We start from the raw sequence: 22131 nt of genomic DNA on the forward strand, positions 1-22131 counted from the left end.
AGTTCGCTTAACTCTGGCTAGAATTCTGGTTCCATTGCTTCATATTCTAATGAAATCCACTAGTATACCTTAGAATATCGCTTAGCTTAAGACTAAAAATTTGGTACCAGGAAACAGGGAAGAAAAGTGGGTGTACTGTACATCCGCAATTGACTTATTTCTCTCAGGTTGAATCAATTGAAATAGCATTCGAATAGCCATTTTATTTTTAAAAATTGTGTCGTTCAGCTATCCTGCTGCAAATTTCGCAGTTGAAGTTTACTGGTGCCATCTGATTTCTCAGTATCTCAAAAAATTTGCACATTCTAAGCCTGAATCTAAAAATAGAAAAAGGTGCATTTTAGTCGGATATAAAAGAATAGTGGCTAATGCACCCTGGACTATATAGCCTATGGGGTGGGCCTAGTTTGAAAGCACTGAGGTCCGAGAGAACAGCACTTAGTAAATAAATACTGAAATTAAACTTACAAAACACCCAGTACTTGAGATGATGTACTTGACAAGAAGTGTCACCAGCTAAGCAAATCAACTTTGTCTATGACTCCTCCTTTTATAGATTCAGTAGTAGTCTAAAAATAAGAATCGGTACATTTTTCTAACAGTTGGTATGTCATTTCTTCAAAAAAACTAATTATTATCACGCCACAGCAAATAAATTATTCACAGTTGTTGAATGGTTAGCCCAATTTAGATTAATTGGTTGACGCTAATCAGTATGACCCATACGTAGGGGCCTACTGCATGCCATTGGCGTCAATCCATTCCATTCCATTCCACAGCGAATTAAAAAGAAATTTAGTTAGATCCCTTTTGTCCAAAAGCTGCATCATTTATATAACTAGCTGTCAAATTTAATTTACCTCCTTCAGAGAATACCATAGTGACATAGTCCGTCGCCCATCAACGTGTTGACAAAAGAAAAGTTGCTGCATGTTTTATACATGAACGTTCAAATAAGATATTTTGCATCTTGCAGGGAATATTGAGCATAGTGTTTAAGTTGGCTTGCACGGTTTGTGAATGGGTTTTCCTCATTATGCTGCCTGTATGCATTAAAAATCCGGATTTCAAGCGAATTAATTTGTCCAACAAGTGGCCCTCTAGAAGTATACTCCACACATACTGTCCATGCATGTCTCTGTAACCGAAGGTAGAGACTAAAACACGGTTCAGGACTCGGCAGCGGACACCGGCCCGGAAAATATTTCAAAACGTGTATTGTTGGTACCTAGCACGATTTCAGCGTTTTTCGGGAATTCCCTGAAATTTCGGCGTTTTTCGGAAATTCCCTGAAATTTCAGCGTTTTTATTTCAGCGTTTCAGTGATTCAGCTTTTTCAGCGAAGTTCAGGAACCGCACGAATCCCACACGATTTCTTCTTAGACGGAAAAGCTGACTTCTGGGTCCTACAACCTTCACGCGGATTATCTTTTGTTGCTATTCAGGCACTAACATTTTGACCAAACAAAATACTACACATCATTTCCATTCATTTATTAAATAAAAAAGATGAATTATACATATGTTATTCATTCTGCATTGTAATAGTTTATAGTTTAACAATTTCTTAAGTGATATGTATCACATTTTGCTTTAATGATCTCTTTCTTTGGGTGGCCTGTACGGTACGGCAAGGAACTTAAACACAGATTCTTCTGTAGGCGTTGGCACCTTTCGCCCAGGATTTATCTTCTCGCCATCCTAAAAATATTGAAAATAATATTAACGTGTCCGTTGGGCAATAGTCCCCGCAGGAAATTGCGTTCACTGATATTTGAATTATCATTGATCGGCCCTATCTGCAGCCAAACAAATGGAAGAATTGAAGTCACTCATTTTCATATGCCAAAATAAAGATTTGTAAAAACTTTTGATGATCATAAAATATGTAAATTTGGTGTGAGTATGTATAACATGAATAAAACGAGACGTACAGCAACTACGTTAACAAGTTTATTTGATGCACGAACTGTTGCCACTAATATATAAGAAGCCTCACTGTATGAGTGACTCCATATTTTCTACACGAGCTTAACACGGCTGCCCTCCACGAATCTTCACACTATGTATCGCATAGGAAACAGCAAAAAACGCAGTCTCAAATGTTTTGTGACTTTCTCAAAATGTATCAAAAATTTAACTAATTTTTAGTTCATAAGTCCTCAAATATTCATAAATGAACAGTTAAAAATTGTTGAAACATGTCGACTCTGCTGTAAAATCAACCTATTAACAGTCCGGAATTTGGGATAATATTGGGCTTTAGAGAACATAATGCCCCCGAGGTCTTCATGTAACCGGGTGAACTTGTAGGGGAAACCGTTCCGTACAGTGCTGCCATCCTTTTTCTAAGTAGGTGGCGTTCTGGTTTTTCGCGGCAATTATTCATTGTTTGTTGTCCTTACCGACAACATCTATGTGTGTTAATAAACTTATATATTGTTTATTCCTGTTGCCGCAGGTAAGATATTGTTTAAATCCATAACTTTATAAGTATCTTATATAATACAAATTGTAAATTCCGGGAGTAATCGAATTTATGTGGTGTCAGTTTAGGGTGAGTTAGGTGAAGGTTCTTTGGAAAGTTTCATTTCGATCAATATGAAATAATGTTAAATTGTTAATATAAGATATGTTGTATAGGGAATTATTCATTGTTGGTTGTTCTTACCGACAACACCTATGTGTGTTAATAAACTTATATATTGTTTATTCCTGTTGCCGCAGGTTTGTCGATCGTTGTCTTGGCTATTGTTGGTCTCGGACCGTGAGGAGTCGGCGAAACACAGCTGTAGAAGTGGATCTCCAGAACCCCGAAATCGATCGGTTGCTGTCATTCGATAGAGGAAATAAGGCCGGTCACATTTGGCGCCCAACGTGGGGCCATCTGGAGAAATTCGTTGAAGTCTAGAGCAGCGATCAACTGGAAATCGTAAAATCGTCCAGGTGTGTGCTGCGTTCTAGGATGCATCCGTTGTATAATGTAATATTGCTCGTATTCTGATTGATATTGCGTTGCTGTCATTACGTTTCGGGCAAATATAGTTGAGCTTTCTGTTGAATAAGCTTTATTCCGAGAGCTTTGTGAAATCCGGTACCGGTATACATGTATGTTTATTTTGTCGCGAAGTGAACTTGTACGTACGTACTTGGAAACGGATCGATCTGTCTCAGTTTTTATGTAATGCATGCATGCTTTCGTCGTTTTGCGATATTGCGATTGTAAAAGATTGTAGAAGTTTGCTTAATCGACAAAATCTTATTTTTGGTAGTGTGCTCGATCAACTACGACAACGACACGCGTCTGAGGTGAGCATGATTGTTGCGCTTAATGCTTGCTTGTTCACGCTTACTTGCTTGTAAATGGTGTTGGCTGGCAAATGTTCGTCTACGCTAGTAGTGCTTTGATTTATTTTTGTTCAGTTACTTTACGTGAAATTGGAGATTCTCAAAACGTGTAAAAGAAAATAATAACTGTTAAACTATTTTGTTTATTTCATTTTTGTTTTGCATGATGTATAATGACTCCCGCAAATAAGCTGGATGTATTTCTAATCAAGGCCCGAGATGGGTATTTGTAATTTTGTTGTATTCGTTATATTGATTACTTCCGGTATAGGAATTTTTGAGAGAAGTGTTAGTTGTCATATGGCACTGTACGAACGAGTTATATTTATAACGGGGATAGATGTTAGACAACACACCCCACAATCTGTAGCTGAATGGTTCAGGTCAGCTAAATTAACCATTCAGGGAGTTCAGGCTTATGGGGATGGTTACTTTATACTTTTTCCCAGCCCGAGTGCTGCACAACAAGCGGTGTGTATAAGTGACGGTCAAACTGTTTCTGAAATAGAAGGGGAGGTGAAATTGGTTTCAAAAATGGCAGGAAAAGAGCAAGATAGGTTTTTAGCTTTGTCGTTATTCAAACAATCTGAAGTAGGTGGGGGTGAAACATTTCATCCAAGTATTAAGGAGGAAGGAGTGTGTCAGGGGGATGATTTTGATGAGGTATTTAGATGTTTTGACGAGCTCAAGCCTCGTCAGCAGGAATTTGTGATGAAAAAGTTGTCGAAACGAAATTCTAAATCATCACTAAACCAATTACGCTTCGATTTACCGGCAGCTACGTCGACTCCTAAGCAGTCTAACTTTGATTATAGTATAGGCAGTAAAACAACAGTAGCTGTGCGTAATCCGTCGTTAGGAAATTTTTCTGGTGATCCGGTCGGAAATAAAAATGAGTTAACCTTCCAGCAGTGGCAAGCCGAAGTTCGGGCTTTGCAACGCGATCCCACTTATTCCGAACCCCAGATTTTAATGGCTATGCGGAGATCTCTAAGAGGATCGGCTGTCAGTGTATTGTTTAATGCTGGAGAAGAAGCCAGTATTAATACCGTTTTAGATAAAATGACCTTGGTGTTTGGCGAGGTTCACTCAGTAGAAGAGAGCCTTCAGCTGTTTTATGTGTCACAACAAAGGTCAGACGAATCGGTGAGCCAATGGTCTTGTCGGTTAGACGATTTGATGTTCAAAATACGTAGGTTACCTGGTGGAGCGAATTGCATTAGTAACGAGACTTTGCGATCCCAATTCTGGAGGGGACTGAAAGACCCCATGGTCAAGATGGGTACTCGTTACCTTTACCAGGTACAAGCTTCTTATTTCGAAATAGTAACCGAATCGCGAAAGATCGAAAGAGAGCAGGAGTGCTGCAGGTCGGTGAATGTGGGGAAAAAAACTTCAGCCGCTGCGTCTCAGGTAGCTGTGGATCCAGGTGCCACGAGTAACAAATCGTATGGTGCTAAGGTACAGGGTGATCCCACGGCGTCGAGGCCTCCATTAGAGGAAACTGTGAATAAGCTTGCTGCTGAGGTTGCAGCTTTAGGTCGTAGATTCAATCAGTTCGCCGAGAATCATCAGTATAGGAACTGGGTTCCACGTCCCGTGGCCCCAGCGGCGCAGCCATTCCGACAAAATTCTTTCAGACCGCGACCAGTGAGACCTTTTCAGGGAATATGCCATAATTGTGGTGGCTACGGGCACGTAAGACGAGTGTGCCCTAGCGAGCATAATATGCAAGCCTCCGCTGATAGCAAAGACGGGGCAGATGCCCAGCCTAAGGGTCGACAATCCATTAATTCAACCACCCCAAAAGTGAAGGCACACATGCCACAGGGCAGTCATGTGATGCCAAAATGAATTCAGGCCCTAATCTCGAGATGTCTTGTCGTGTGGTTGGCCCAGCGAACGTTGTTCAGATTAAGTGTGATCAAGTACCCTGTCAGGCACTAATCGACAGTGGTTCTCAGGTCACGACGGTCTCGCGGAAATTTGTAGACGTTTATTTACCTGAACACAGGGTGTATCCGCTTACCGATTTTGTCGAAATTACGACAGTTGATGGGTCAAAATTACCTTACGAAGGATATGTCATGGTGACCCTTCAGTGTAACGATTTTGAAATAAAAAGCGCCAATTTTGGTTGTGGAATCGACAGAATTCCACAACCGTGTCCCGATACTGATCGGTACGAATGTCTTGAATCGGGTGGATGACTTTAGCAAGTTGCCTCATCAATGGACTCTTGCTCATAAGTTCAAGCACGATGAACCGCTTGACACGGTTAGGTCAACCAGGCCCGCATTGATCCCTGGTGGGACTGAAACAACCGTCCATGGACTTGTTCGGCGCAAGGGTTTGTTGCCGAATAGTTTGGTGATGGCGACTTCTTCGAAAAATCAATTGCCGTCAGGCCTTCTAGTTATTCCTTCGGCCCAGGAAATAGGTCAAGCCTCGACCGATCGGATATCGGTTCGAATTCGTAACACATCCCAGAAAGATGTGACAATTCCAGCAAGGGCCGCGATTTGTTCATTATCGTCTGTCGATTTGGTAGCTGGACGGAGGCTCGTCGATCTTTCGGACCAGGATGAATTAGTTGTAGATAGTAGTGAGAGTGATATGAATTATAGTGATGGAGCCGACGTAGATACCTGCGATAAATCCGATGCTAGGCGTCGTGATCAGGTTGATGTAAATAGTCAGGATGGGGCTTCAGACAATGTAAATAGTCAGGAGAAGGAAATAAATTATCAAGAGTTTCTTGGTATGTTTAATCTTGAAAAAGTAATCCCTGAGGCAATGGATAAACTGAAAAATCTGTTGTGGTCTTGGCGATCAATATTCGCTTCGTCTGATTTGGATATGGGCAGGACCCATTTAGTTCAGCATCATATCAACTTAACTGACGAAACGCCGATTCATCAACGTTATAGACGTACTCCTCCTGCGATGGTCGACGAAGTTCGGGAACACATCAAAATGATGCTTGAAGCAGGGGTGGTAAAACCGTCTTCTAGTGCATTTGCTTCTCCCGTGGTTCTTGTTAGAAAGAAATCCGGCGAGTTACGTTTCTGTATAGACTACCGGGAGATAAACAAGCGTACAATCCCTGATCGGTATTGTTTACCCCGAATCGATGATCAATTAAATGCATTAGCCGGATCGCGGTATTTCTCTTCGTTGGATTTGAAAAGCGGCTACTGGCAGGTGGCCATGGCACCCGAACACCGGGGCCGCACAGCCTTTACAGTGGGCCCAGGCTTCGGCTTCTACGAATGTGAAGTGATGCCGTTTGGTTTAAGGGGGGCCCCTGCTACCTTTCAAATACTCATGGAGAATTGTCTAGGCGACCTGAACTTGAAAGAATGTTTAGTTTATATAGACGACATAATTGTCTTCTCTGATTCTATTGACCAACACATTCTCCGCCTTACCGATGTGTTTCAGAAATTGGAGGAGGCCGGACTGAAGTTAAAACCTTCGAAGTGTGCCTTCTTCCAACTCAAAATTTTGTATCTTGGCCACATCGTTTCTGAAGCTGGTATCGAGCCAGATCCCAAGAAAACCGAAGCTATTTTAGGTTGGAAGGCACCGTCAACGGTTAGTGAAGTACGTAGCTTTGTGGGATTCGCTTCGTATTACAGGCGGTTCATTCAAAACTTCGCAAAAATCGCGAAGCCTCTTAACGACCTATTGAAGGGTATTCAAAAGGGAAAGCTGAGTAAAGCTAACGAAAAGGTAGAATGGGGAGACTCAGAACAGCAGGCGTTCGACGAGTTAAAGAAAGTTTTATCGGAACCCCCAGTTCTCGCGTATGCAGATTATGAACTCCCGTTTGAACTGCACACCGATGCGTCATTAAATGGTCTTGGTGCTGGTTTGTATCAGACGCAGCAGGGGAAACTCAGACCGGTTGCTTATGCCAGTAGGGGATTGAAACCATCTGAGCGGAATTAGCTAATGCATGACCAAATGGGTCATCCTGGCCGTGAAAAAACTTTGGCACTGGTGCGAAGTCGTTTCTTTTGGCCGAAAATGCACTCGGAGATAGATCTTTATCTCAAATCTTGCACTCGTTGCGTTACTCATAAAGCTTCGACGCCCAAACAACAGGCCGAATTAGTGCCGATCATAACGTCTGAGCCGTTAGAGGTAGTTTGCATTGATTACCTCACTTTAGATAAAAGTAAGGGCGGGTACGAAAATGTGTTAGTGATAACTGATCACTTCACAAAATATGCTTTAGCCATCCCTACAAGAAATCAATCGGCCAGAACAACCGCTCGTGTTCTCTTTGAACAGTTAATCACAAGGTTTGGTGTACCGAAGCGTATACACTCCGATCAAGGTGCCAACTTCGAAAGTCAGTTAATCAAAGAGTTATGTAGTATATTCGGCATTGAAAAATCACGCACCACTCCGTACCACCCTCCCGGTAATGGAGCGGTGGAGCGTTTCAATTCAACGTTGATTCAGCGTTTGGATTTACTAGAACCCGCCAAGAAGATATCGTGGAAAGACCACATTTCGTCGGTTGTATTTCAGTATAATTGTACTCCCCACGATACTACAGGATTTCCACCGTATCAATTACTGTTCGGACGGGAGCCTTTATTGCCAGTTGATGAAGTTTATCAGCTAGATAAACCTCAAAAACAATTTTCTGCCACGCTTCAGGAAGAATTTAATTCCTTGTGGGCTCAGGCTAAAGAAAATTTGGTTACCTCAGCGGGGAAATTTGCCCGATATTACAATTCGAAAGTTCGTGGTGTGTCAGTGGCTGTGGGCGATATGGTTTTAGTGAGAAAAGTTGGGGTGAAAGGAAGGAATAAGTAAGGCGACCGGTGGGAAGAAAATCCCTATCTTGTGATTGGTCAGCCCAATCCTGAAATACCAGTTTACGTGGTGGAGAGTACTGTAACCAACAAGCGTAAAACCTTGCATAGGAATCTATTGTTGGTCTTGTCAGTACCTCTGCGAATGCCCAAGGCGTCTCTTAAAGAGAGAGCAGTTGTGGAAAAACCTATTCCATGCTTGGATCTGGAGGTATTCGAAACCGAGTCGGTTGACGAAACTGAGTCGTTAGATGATTTTGTAATCATAGAGAGAAGGGGTCATAATATAGTCGACGAATTAGACGGTGCTGCACCGGAGAGTGTGATGGTGGAGTCGGATCGCCAATCTGGGGATTTGATTGATAACACCAGAGCTGACAGTGCAGTATCTTCTACCACTCCAATTGTGAGAAACGTTTCTAGTCAACCTCCGCTAACTATTGAGCAGTCTGAACCTGTCACGGAATCGTCTGCAAGTCACACTCCAGTAGTGTTTCATTCTGAAACAGAGGATGAAGTAGAAAGTAGGAATAATTCTGAAAGTGGGGTGGCTGGGGGCAATGATAATGATAATGAAGTCAGGTCTCCTCGACCTCAGCGAGTACGCAAATTGCCTACTAGATTTGATGATTATGTGGTGGGTCAAACACAGTTAAACCCATCATGGACAAATAAAATTGATATTCTCTTTGCTGCAGGAAAAGATCCTGCCATAAGTTCTAATGAAGCTATTATGGCGGCTATTTTGAAATTGTGTAACTGTGATGGGACGTGATAAATTGACCAGTGAAACTAAATCGAACGTAGTAAGGTTTGCGTAGAAATATGTATAAGTCATGTGTCAAATTTTTATTCTCTGGTTAAATAGTATAACTATGGTATGAGTAAGCTTTTAAAAAGTACGATTGGATAGTATATAATCCTAAAACAAAATTTAAAAAAAACTTTTAAAATTAATAGCGCATTTTATTCGAAATATATATATTTGATATATCTATCTTTCTATTTTCCTGATATCGAGGACGATATTCTTTCTGCCAGGAGGTAGATGTAACCGGGTGAACTTGTAGGGGAAACCGTTCCGTACAGTGCTGCCATCCTTTTTCTAAGTAGGTGGCGTTCTGGTTTTTCGCGGCAATTATTCATTGTTTGTTGTCCTTACCGACAACACCTATGTGTGTTAATAAACTTATATATTGTTTATTCCTGTTGCCGCAGGTAAGATATTGTTTAAATCCATAACTTTATAAGTATCTTATATAATACAAATTGTAAATTCCGGGAGTAATCGAATTTATGTGGTGTCAGTTTAGGGTGAGTTAGGTGAAGGTTCTTTGGAAAGTTTCATTTCGATCAATATGAAATAATGTTAAATTGTTAATATAAGATATGTTGTATAGGGAATTATTCATTGTTGGTTGTTCTTACCGACAACACCTATGTGTGTTAATAAACTTATATATTGTTTATTCCTGTTGCCGCAGGTTTGTCGATCGTTGTCTTGGCTATTGTTGGTCTCGGACCGTGAGGAGTCGGCGAAACACAGCTGTAGAAGTGGATCTCCAGAAACCCGAAATCGATCGGTTGCTGTCATTCGATAGAGGAAATAAGGCCGGTCACATTCACATTTACAGAAAAGATAACGTAAGTGATTCACGCGCAGCTCGCGATAGGCGCACAATAGAAATCTGAGCCGCGCGTTCTTTGAGTGTCACCAATTAAGAGGACCGCTATTGTGAAAATTGACTGCGGGAGGAATATTCCTCCCAATGTCAATCGATGGAAACTTGACCATGGGGTCCGATATTCAAAGAATTGACTTTGGGAGGAATATTCCTCCCAAGGTCAAACGAAGAGAATTTGACCTTCAGGTCTGATATTCAAAGTATCGACTTCGGGAGGAATGTTCCTCCGAATGTCAAACGAAGGAAACTGGACCTGGTCTGTTATTCGAAATATAGACTTTGGGATGAATGTTCTTCCAAACGACTAAACGCTAAAACCTGAGCTTTTAGAATGATAGGTGTATATATTAATTATATTGGTGTAATAATTGTTTTAATAAGTAGTATACTATAGCGACGACACCATACATATTTAGGCAATTTGAGTGATAATGTACACGGTATTTGAGGGTCTGCGACGAATGATTTATAGAAAGTTGAATAGCTGTAGTGCAGTTTCTAATAATAAGGCTTATATAGTCTTCACATCGCAATCAGTTGTTAGAATGCATCTTCCTTTTTCTTTACTTCACTTGATCTTGAGTCTTTGACTAGTTACATTTTTTCTTCATTGATTGACGCTGGGAGGTCTAGATCAAATTATACTGTTAATCAAATCAATTATTTTTCAACTGCAAATTCACACTTGATATTGATATTAACAATCAATATTACTTATTTCATTATATAGCGCACTGCTGCAAATTGTAATCAATGTGCTTTGCATGAGTATAAAATTAACACAAGCTGAAAGAATCGAAATTTAAATACGTGGATGATAAAAATCAAGTTAAAAGGTGTAGGGACGGAGAGATCTGGCGAAAAAAAAAAACAGTAATGGGTGCAAAATGGACCCGTGCCTAATCGCCCGACCAAAAACGACGGACCAGACCTGAGTCAAATAAAGCGTGTTGATTTAAACTGGTTCTGGAAGTCAATCACTTCGCTTGGTTTAAGTATGGACTCGTTTTAGATTCCATGGTTTAAGCATTGTTTAGTAACGAATGAATGGGTTTGAATTTGAATGTGAAATGAATTTGAACATGAAAATCTGCGCTATTTGGTAAGCCATGCGTAAAATTTAAGTCGGACCTGATTCGAACCAATTTAGCCCCGACAAATCGTCTCTATAGCCGCGATCACACGTGTATTTTTTTAGGCCAGGGCCAAATTTGGGCCGGACCAACTGTTCACACGGGTGCCAATGGGCCCGAGCCTGTTTGGCCCGGGCCAAATTTGGCCCGACCAAAAACGTCGGACCAGGCCCGAGCACCAGACAAATGACTGCGTTTGAATTGCAACTAGCACCGTAAATGATCCACTTCGCTTTGTTTGAGCATTGTTTAGTATCGAGTGAATGGTTTGCGTGTGAACGCACTCTCTAATTACCAAATTTGGCCCGAGCCTGATCGGTGCTAATTTGGCCCGGGCCAAATCGTCTCCGTGTGATCGCGGCTTATGTGGGTCATGATTGTTGAGAGAAATCTTTCCCTTTATGTTTGCAAATTAGCCATTGTCCTAGTTTTAACTTCTGATTTGTACCATGTATAGGGTTTATATATCTGTTTGTACTCTTTCATAGAAATACGACAGATATCAAATGGAATCTTTGATTTAAGACACTGTAAACCGGTCCACACTAATATGTCCATCCATCCGACCTACGAGCGATCATCTCATTAATGTGATAATTGCTCGTAAATCCGACAGCTAAGTTTTACAACTAGAAATATATTAGATCAGATTCCTAATAATAAAATCATTACTATTAAGAATATGTTATTGATTATGGATAAATTCAAAAAGAATTGACAAAATATATTGCTTTGAATGGCCTTTAGATATTGGATAGGGCGATTTTGAATTATTTTTGGGGAATTTTATCGAGAAGCTCAAACTCCCTAAGGCGATAAATTCTTTAAGGCAGATCTTTCCCGATTATGATCCCACCATATGAATCGTTCACGAAACTTTTATGTATAAACACCTCACAATTAACGTAATGAATCAGTGACGTCCTGTTGCACAAGCTATATTACACCATGATAAAAAGCCTATTATAGTCGAGGTGGATTTCTCGATGTATAAATGCAGGGAGGGTTGGGAGCTTTATGTTCAATAACATTAGGTTCCAATGTTTGCTCTATGGATTTCAAAATAAAAGAAAAATCTACGTTTAAACGTGATATCTGTTTCATTACTCGGGGATATATCGGGGAATCTCTGCAATAACATTGGACGATTTCAAAAATATTACAAAATGAGCAAATTGCGATTCTTAGTGATTTTTGCTAACAGTATTGATTCTAGCGTATACGCGAATTTGTGTGATATGTAATAAGTAACGTAGCGAATAATCAAAGTATCTACTGTAGCTAGATATGACAATTAAAAATCCTCCAGAATATCTCCTTCAAAATACCTTCATCCGTTCAAAAAAGATCACCTGGTAAAGATTTCCTATGTAGAAATCTAAAAAATCTAAACCCTGGGTAAACATACCCTGGGTAAAAAACCCCAAATATTCATACTTGGTGATTGTCAAGAACATGTCAAAGCACGATGTTTCTCGAATTTGCAATGAGACTGAAATATGTTTGAACTTTTAAATGAAATCTTTCGTTGCGGTAAATTCTTACGGATAAAATAAATTGTAAGAATTAATAAGAGTAATAAACTTTTATTTGTAATATCTAAAGATTCGAACTGGAATATTTTTTAATTTCAGCTGTGCGATGCCATGAATTATTAGAAATAACGTACTTTTGATATTAAATATTTTAGATTCAAGCTAGTGTAATATATTTGAAATGCGCGATGAACCCCTTTACTAAGCTGTGCAATAACTGCATGTATATGTACTAATTTAGTATCAATGAAACGTTAATTTGTAGTATGTTTTAATTAAAATAGCATAGTTTGTATGGGCATATTGATATCCTTACGGTGTTCGACAGTAAAATATGAATAAATTGGATATACGTATCAATAATACGAATTAATTGACCTTAAGATTGTATCTGCTTATAATCCCTTCAAAGGGAGGGGATTACCTAATTTGAAGAATTGGGGATTTTTACCGAGGGGATTTTTGCTCGCTTACTTAGATGTTTTGAATTATTGACTTAGTTATTTTATTAAGTATAAGTTAATCACTAGTAAGTTTATTCATTGACCACTTGCATGATAGTTCTTGATATATTCATTATATGCAATGAAATGAAATGTAAGTTCATCACATTTCTGAACTCATTAATACCGATTGTAATTGTTTTAAGCCCCATGAAAAATATGTGATGTCATTATATTGAAAGCTTTATGTTTTATTAACATTGGCAGTAGTTCTCATAAATTTTCCTTGGCCTTTTTTTCCGTGGCCATTTTTTCCTAGACAAAATACCTTGGCCATTTTTTCCTTGGCCATTCTTTCCTGGCCATTTTTCCTTGGCCATTTTTCCAACATTCTCGGGTTTTTTACAACTAACCCTTAGCAATGCACTGTAATGAACAATTTACTTTGTTTTGCTAAATTAACTACTTGTAATCAATTCACTATAGAACTGTGGTCGATCCTAACAAAGAGTCCGACGTGCTATTCTAAACTTCAGTGGACAAAAATCTCTTTCTAAAAATTATATTGCTAAGATATTCTTAGTCTTCATTTTTCAGCATGAACTCTAGGCCTGGATATATTTCGGATTCATTAAATGGTATCATGTGTGTGTAGAACGTTTGGGCGAAGGTATTATCCCCCTGGATCACGCGTAAAACAAACAGAAAACATATTTTCATACATAGGTCATCGCATTATAGAAATTGAACTGTTGGCAAGTTGTATTAAATCTCTATAGATGAAACACTTTTAAGGAAAATGCATTATGTTTGTTGTTTCTATATAACTACTATCGACTTGCGCCTCGGGCTCAGTCAACTCGCCATCTTCATGATTTAAATATTTGATTAGGCAATCCTATCAAAAGTGGCGTAAATTCATACAAGCGAATAATTTGTTGTTTCCAAAGGTTTTTGTTACCGGCTCGTCTACACGGTAATGGTCGAAATTCCCCGGTAAAAATCCCCTAAGAAGACCCATTAAAGAGCTTATGATTTGCTGCCGCTGGTATGTTTTCGTTTGTATTGCAAAATTAAGTCCAAAATAACTGGAATCGTTTTAAAGGATTTCTGTGAAAATTTTCAATTTTTCCCCACACGTCAACAAGTGCCTTTCAAATCAAGATCGATTCCTCATGCGTAAAATCTATTGAAGCAATTTTTGCAGTTTTATTCATCTATGGTTTGATACGTCAAGATTTCAGTTAAAAGGGCAACATCATCGTTTATGTTAGCGAAGCTTGGTATACAAGCAAGCTGACAATAACAAGCCACTGAATTTTATCGGTTTAGGCTTTGTATAGCTCATTATCTATAGAAAGTCAGTGATTAAGTCCTAAGTAAATATTGCTCAATTAAAGAGAATTCATTGTACAAGCGATGACAGGCCTATGAGGCACCCGTAAATCAAAAATGTATTTCACGGATTTTGCTGTGCGATGCGATAAATTATTGAAACTTTTTATTTGAAATATCTTTGAAATACTATTTGAAATTTGAAATATTATTTTACCAGTGCGATAACTTTTAGTATTAGTTTAGTATTAATGAAGTATTTCAATCTTTGGATAAACGTTGGAAAAATGGCAGGGGGAAAATTGCCGCTAAATAAACATTAGAATTTGTAAGTTTTGTAGTAACTTTGAGTTGTTAAATTTTACTGGACATTGGTGTATGCTGAATATCACGAACAACGAAACATATATCTCATAAAAACGTTGATTGTCTTTTTCAACTTTCATCATTTCAATAACAATCAATCGATTTTTAAGTCGATTTAATTACCAGGATAGCGACTATATGCGTTTGTGCTCTTAATCAACTAGTTTCCGAATCCGTGGTATGTCGATCAAATAATAATTTTTAAGTCGAGAAAAAGTAAGATGCATTCTATCAACTAATTTCAATGTAAAGACTATAATTCTTCCTATATGAATCAATACTAAATCATTCATACCACAGGCCACTTAATCTTAAGCTTGATTGTGAGAGGTGTTTAAACATAATGGTCACATGAGTAATTAAATGGTTGTGTCACAAAGGGAGAAATCTGCCTTAGACATAACATCCCGATATCTGGAGTTCTGGGCTTAGTAACGCATGTTTAGAATGAATTTTATCCGATATTTTTGTAACATAATGTTTTCTCTCTGCAAATTCCTGACGTTTTCTGGGAGCTAACGTTCAGTGGCTAGTAGGCTGGATTGTATTTTCCCTTATTTCATAGATCTCCATGCATATAAACTTGAACTGAACTGAATGGGAACTGAGTTCGGTTAGGAGTAAAAACCTCCTATCAACTCCTATTTCTGAATTGTATATAAAGGAGTGAAGAAAGAAACAAACCCTCATACCGAATACACTTTTACGTATAAATGAGAATAATGCTGACTAGGACGATGGCTAATTTGCGACCGTAAATGAAAGAAATACGACTCGAATAATTTTTTTTATCATGCGTGACACGCGAATCTCCTATTAACACTAGTGATGAGAGAAGAATCCACACGAATGAAATGTATCAGCTTTATAATGATCTTTAATCCTTGAATGACCATTCTTAATTAACACAAAACACTTAATATAAATGATTTGTATCGATTACTATAGAATTTCCATTTAAAGAATGCATTTATCAAATTACGTCTATTGACTCTGAAAATGAACCTTTAAACCCGTAAATTAGCTAAACTCGTGCCGTATTAAGCTATTTAGATTTATCGCAGTCTAGTGAAAATTTGTAAGCAGTCCTAATATATTCCCTGTATAATCAAAACTTAATTTCTATGTTATGCACGTGTTTTAATTACGATTTCCCCTCTATCGAGAAGGGCCTGATTACAATCTGATTACAGTTGATTGTCAACAAAGTTATAGCAATTTACTGTTAGACAAAGAAAATACAAAATCTATTTAGTTTTCTAAAATATTATGTAGGCCTATGTCTCATACAGTCTCATTACCTCGAACACTGTGTATCGTATCACTCGAAATTCATAAATCTACCGGCTTTATGAAAATCTACCGGCTTTTTTTCAGACGGTCAAAGGTCAAATTCTCTTCGTTTGACCTTGGGAAGAATATTCCTCCCAAAGTCAATTCTTGGAATATCGGACCCCATGGTCAAGTTTCCATCGATTGACATTGGGAGGAATATTCCTCCCGCAGTCAATTTTCACAATAGCGGTCCTCTTAATTGGTGACACTCAAAGAACGCGCGGCTCAGATTTCTATTGTGCGCCTATCGCGCGCTGCGCGTGAATCACTTACGTAATCTTTTCTGTAAATGTGAAGACCTCGAGGGCATTATGTTCTCTAAAGCCCAATATTATCCCAAATTCCGGACTGTTAATAGGTTGATTTTACGGCAGAGTCGACATGTTTCAACAATTTTTAACTGTTCATTTATGAATATTTGAGGACTTATGAACTAAAAATTAGTTAAATTTTTGATACATTTTGAGAAAGTCACAAAACATTTGAGACTGCGTTAAAATAGAAAATGGTAAAATCAGAATCAAGATGGTTTTCAAGTGGCTGTTTAACCCGTTCCTACGCTATAGTCCTATTTGAGACGCCAAGAGGCATTCAAGAACTAGAATGTTGCGTATGCCTCCCTATGGTGAGCAGGTTCAAGCCCATCCACTAAATTTCTTGAAAATTAATCTAGATCTATTCGGTGTTGTCATATCGCGGAAAGACGGAATCGCGGAATTTTCCAAAAACGCGGAATTTCTTCATTTTTACTTTAAATAGTAAACGGGTTTTCCCACGGGGATACCCACTGTCGGATAGAGCATATGCCATGAAAATAGAATATTGTGTAAAATTAATTTTCAAATGTGATGTATTCAAAAATATCATATATGGAACTGGTTTGAATTTTAGTTCAGCCATTACTGAGAAATATGACTTTTAAATCGGCAATTTCAGCACGTGGTCACTGTTATTGTTTAAATTAGCAAGTGCGTGTTTCTGACGTCATCTCTGACAAAAGCTCGCGGCTTCCAGTCATTTCACTAGACAGTTCATGCCGTATTCTATCGTTTTGGGAGTGATTTGAATAAATAAACTCTTACCAATTCTATCGTTTTGGGAGTGATTTGAATAAATAAACTCTTACCATTGTATAGTGTTGCTACCGTTGTATATGCCATAATAATCGTATATAAGTGAGTTGTAGGTCAGTGAAAACTGTTACGGCTAATTCGTGCTCCTTTTCTCAATAAGTCACATCTCAGGTCGTTATATGTTTACTAGTTTCTTCTGGTTAAGAAATCGCGGAAAGTACAATTTTGATGGCATTTGCAATTTATGGCGCTGGAAGCTAACATATCAGAACCGGTTCCGTGAAAAGTTGGCGTACGTAAATAGATGGTTTTAAACCCCATATTTAACGCTATATTATTGACTGACCACGACTTGTACGCCGAGCAAGACAATAGTTTGCTGCTATTTTTCTACATGACATAACAACATATCACACATTCTACCAGTGCTCATCTTCCGCTAAAATAAGGATTATTCATGATAATCGTATATTCGTGTCATACGTGTTTTTATTTGAACCCGTTGAAATAATGCATTTGAAATTTTAAAATAGAGCCCGGAAGTAAAACAGTCGATGATGGTTCACGTGAACACCAAGTCTCAGTTTTAAAGACATGGTATTAGATTTAACCAGGGGGCAGACTTAATTTCAACCCCTGGGTTACATATAATACCAGTCTATAAAACTGGGCCAAGCTCATTTCTGCGGCTAATTCAATCATAGAGGAGCTAGACTTTTCTTTCTGATTAGCTTTTTGAAACTGATATTTTTGCAATCAGATTTTCGCAAGAAATCTCAGGTAAATTTTAACCTGGCCTTTTTTCACAATTCGGGTCCCTTAGAATTTGAGAATGGATAATACTTTAACGAATGATTTGTAGATTTACATGCACCGCTGCACAGTCAAACGGCATTTCATCCAGAAACCATGTCTTTTAAATTCGCTCCATTTGTATGCATGTAGTAATATGCTCAATCAACGGCTGACCTAAAAAACGTCAGTTTTTGTTTTATTCATTTCACATTAGCCGTGACTTTATAGAGGTCGCCAATTGGGCAATCAGAGCGTGAGTTTACATTCTCCCGGAGGGATGTGTCTACACTCTCTCATGGGAGATCATAAATGAATAAAATTCTAAATTATGATTCTAAATCATTAATACAAATTCCTCTAATTGAAAATACAGCTATGACACTGGTGATATGTCCGTCATCCCATGATACCATCATTATATAACCCGGACTACTGGGGTGAGCCTGTTTCGACTACTTAATCAACCGGGTGTATTCTCTTCCCAGGGCCCCCGTGGAGTGAAGGCTATCAGTTATGCTGCCACAACGACCTTTGGATTTCCGCTGAGATTTGGAGAGAGTGTAACGAGCTCAGGGGCTTGTATTTAGTCCCCCACAATCACTTTTGTGGAGAATTTTTGAGGGATAGTTATTTTTCAATTAATTGATGGCATCCTGCAATATTTACCTTTCGGACAACGCCAACATTCAAAGAATGCTCGTTGAGAGACATACCCAATTTCTTGCACATGTGACGTAACGATCGATTGAAATGAGCTGAACCAGTGAAATAAACCAGAGCACATCCGAACTCATCGTATGGCACAACAATAATATCCAATCTACGATGCTGAAATTAGAGCATAAAACACATCAAACGGTGGACTTAATACATCGCACATAGCTATATCTATGATGCCACACCAATGCTGGTTAAATGGATCGAAAGACCATCGTAGGAAAACCCTCGACACTTCTCGCTTTCATGGCAAATTCAAACTAGAATACTCTTCACCAGATGTCTGATTTAATGATTCAGATGTCATTTTATCATATTTTTTCTCTGAGGTTAAACGTAGGTGAGATGAGGTAAGCAATCGCATAGTGATACATTCCCACTAATATTAGCAGAAATGGAATGGATAGAAAAGCGTACGTCAGATCAACAAAAAATCCCTTTATTGAAGACATTCAGATCAGTGAAGACTGATTGTGGTCAACTAACTGATTTCTGAAGGCAGATTCAACATATAACTATCAATAATCGACGAATATTTCTCATCGAAATCTCTCGAAAAGCTAGAAACCAGCCACTTATCAGATCTCGGGTAAATAAGATGAATGCCATAGTATCTAGTTGTGTATCTAATGTCATTGGAAATCAACTAATAACATCATAATGTGAATATTTTGATTTTTTAATCCCATTTTAGAAACACAGATTATCAGTGGCGTTTATAAGTCAACGGGCTACAGCTGAGAAATTGTGGTACACGGTAATAATACCAGAGGAAAAATACCATAAGTAAAAATACCATGATTTGATAAGCACGTAAAAATACCAAAAATGCCAGAGGTAAAGAATAACATAATTTTCAAAATAATGTGTCTTTGAAAATCTAATTTTCTCTGATCAAGGTAAGGCCTTTTTTAATAGCTTGGTTCACGGTACCGCCTCTCGAAATCTGATGAGAAGTCAAATTTTATTAATTTTTATTCCCGTCTGTGGAACAAATCCAGTAAAAAAAACGAGCAAAATAAATTTGATGAAAAAATTGAAAAACATGAGGTTCTTTTTTGATCACACAGTGTGCAGAATTCGATCTTTCCAGAATCATTCGTTTGGGCATATGTATATTGGTCAATTGATTTCGCGACATGACAACACCGATATTTTTCGTGCCTGCGCGTCATCCCGTGGCAATTCGCCTGACTCGTGATGATACTTTTTAGCATATCATCGTTTCGTTGTTCAGTGACCAAATCAACTAGCCATTATTTTCTTGCAACGACTCTTTCTGCGGACAGTAAATTCGCATCAGAAAATTGATACCCCTGTAGTATGATACTCGATCGCTGTAATCGTCCCGTTGCCAACCCATCAACTTTCATTTATCTCAACCAAAGAAGCGCCTTATGATCTGTTACCACCGAAAATGGCATTCCGTATCGATACACTTTAAAATTCTTAATTGCTGAAATGAGAGCCAAACACTCTCGTTCACTAGCAGAATAAGCTTGTTCCTGTTTTGTTAATGATCGACCCCCATATGCTATAACATGTTCTTTCCCATTCACACCTGTTTGCATCAAACAATATCCGACAGCATAATTACAAGCATCGCAATGCTCTATAAATCCATCCTTTAACGAAGGAAACGCTAATACCAAAGCTGTTATCAAGGCCTCCTTAATATCATCATAAGCCTCCTGACATTCTTCAGTCTAATTAAACGGTACACCCTTTTAAAAGTATCTCTGTTAAAGCTCTAAGAGCCCCGGCCCTTGCAGAAAAATCGAACACATTTTCTAAGCCCGCCCTCCTTAATCTACTAAAAAGATTACGTTAATGCGTAATACGATCATCCCAATCTGCTGAGGACACTAAAATGTCATCTAAATTAACCAAAACAGTCTCCCAACGAAGGTAATAAGCAAGCCATAATTGACTGAAAGATGCTTGGTGCCGAAGCGATTCCCATTGGCAATCTTGTAAACTGATAATGACCCGTCGGCATAAAAATGCCAGTTTTATGACGAGACCTTTCCGATATTGGTATCTGAAAATATCCACTCGAGATGAAAATATCCAGATCGAGATGAAAATATTTTTGGTTGCGATTTGCCACACATAGTAAATGTATCAAAAATATGTGGAATTGGATTCAAAATTTGCATTTTTGATGCAATTTTTGGATTTTTGCAACTTCGGTCAGCCGACGAAAATCTGTCACCAATCGATAGGAGTCCCCTGGTTTTGGAACAAGTAAGGCAGGGTTACTCCAATCCGACGAAGATTCCTCTACCCCTAGTACCATTAATTGTTGGATCAAGTATATCTCGGAGTGCCAATGGACCTGTGTAGGGCATTGACTGGAATGGATTTTCAGTTTCTGTTTTAATGTTGCAACTTGCTCCCTTGGCTTCCCCTAATAACAGAACATTTTCTACAAATACATCCCTAAATTCCCCGAGCAAGCTTTTCAACTGTGACTTATTATATTCAGATAAGTCCCCGTGTTTACTGCGTCAAAATGATCCCCCTCGGGTGTGTCCCGATGGGCTGATATCCCTTCATTATCCAATGACATAAAAGGTTCAACTGCATTTATTGGGGCATCTAAATCAATCATTGTATCACATCCAGTAGTTGCGCCCTTGTATAAGCGAATACATTCATATGACATAGAAGGTTCAACTGCATTTATTGGGGCATCTAAATCAATCATTGTATCACATCCAATAGTTGCACCCTTGTATAAGCGAATACTTTCATATGTAGGGTTAACTAACTGAATTGGCAATATTCCATCCCTTACTCGATTCACTAGCTGCTACCATTAACTGATACCTCTTACATAATGTTGGAGATCGTTGGACGAAACCTACTCCCTCTTTAACCTCGGACCTTCCCTAAATCTTGCCCGTATTTGGACCTCGGCCATGGGCGGTATAGTTAAAGAATCTTGAGCTACTAAACAAATCCTTAAATAAAAATTTGAGCCTCCTGTCAAGTGGACGATGTTACCGTTTTTTTAAGTTTAAGAAACTTATCTTCAAAATTGATTACAACCCTATTTGTTTGTAAAAAATCTAATCCCAGAATACTAGACTGAGCCAAATTTTTCAATATCATGAAATTCTGCTTAATCTCTTCTTGGCCTATCTGAAGGTTTAAGGTTATACATCAAAAAACTTCCAACATTCCCCCATTGGTGATCTTTGCCCACCTACTATATTCCCCATCATAAGGATGGACTGAGCCCTCTTCTTAAAAATCGAATAAAATCACACTATTTGTTGCTCCCGTATCTACTAATGTATCGACCTCATGTCTCCTTATTTTACATAGTTAACCTTAAGGATGCTCAGTTATCAAAACGTTTACCTGCTTATTAGATTTCAATTTAGCCTGCCGTTTTCTTATTTCTGGGCATCTTTTGGGTGCAATATTGTTTAGTATTACCTTTTAATCACCAGAATTGTTGGCTTTAATCGTCCTCGTAGTTCTAGATAGCCGCCCAATCCTATCCTTGCTGGTGGCTTATTTTGA

General features: G+C 38.6%; 1 protein-coding gene across 6 annotated transcripts in view; it reads right to left on the reverse strand.

Annotated features, from left to right (window-relative positions):
• Nucleotides 1-195: 195 nt before the first annotated feature.
• The window catches only part of LOC141903109 (DNA polymerase lambda-like), a 168630-nt gene continuing 146694 nt past the window's right edge, over nucleotides 196-22131 (reverse strand). For 3 of the 6 annotated variants that reach the window (XM_074791073.1, XM_074791071.1, XM_074791072.1), the window contains 4 exons: nucleotides 18547-18708; nucleotides 861-1701; nucleotides 469-569; nucleotides 196-317 (listed from right to left, as the gene is read on the reverse strand). In XM_074791073.1, coding sequence (XP_074647174.1) covers nucleotides 1594-1701; nucleotides 18547-18708 — 270 coding nt within the window. In that variant the 3' untranslated portion in view covers nucleotides 196-317; nucleotides 469-569; nucleotides 861-1593. Of the gene's footprint in view, nucleotides 318-468; nucleotides 570-860; nucleotides 1702-17651; nucleotides 18055-18546; nucleotides 18709-22131 lie in introns of those variants that run through there. The other 3 variants (XM_074791074.1, XM_074791076.1, XM_074791075.1) reach the window with 3 other exon arrangements.

Source organism: Tubulanus polymorphus, chromosome 4, assembly GCF_964204645.1.
Source record: "Tubulanus polymorphus chromosome 4, tnTubPoly1.2, whole genome shotgun sequence".
Lineage (NCBI taxonomy): Eukaryota > Metazoa > Nemertea > Palaeonemertea > Tubulaniformes > Tubulanidae > Tubulanus > Tubulanus polymorphus.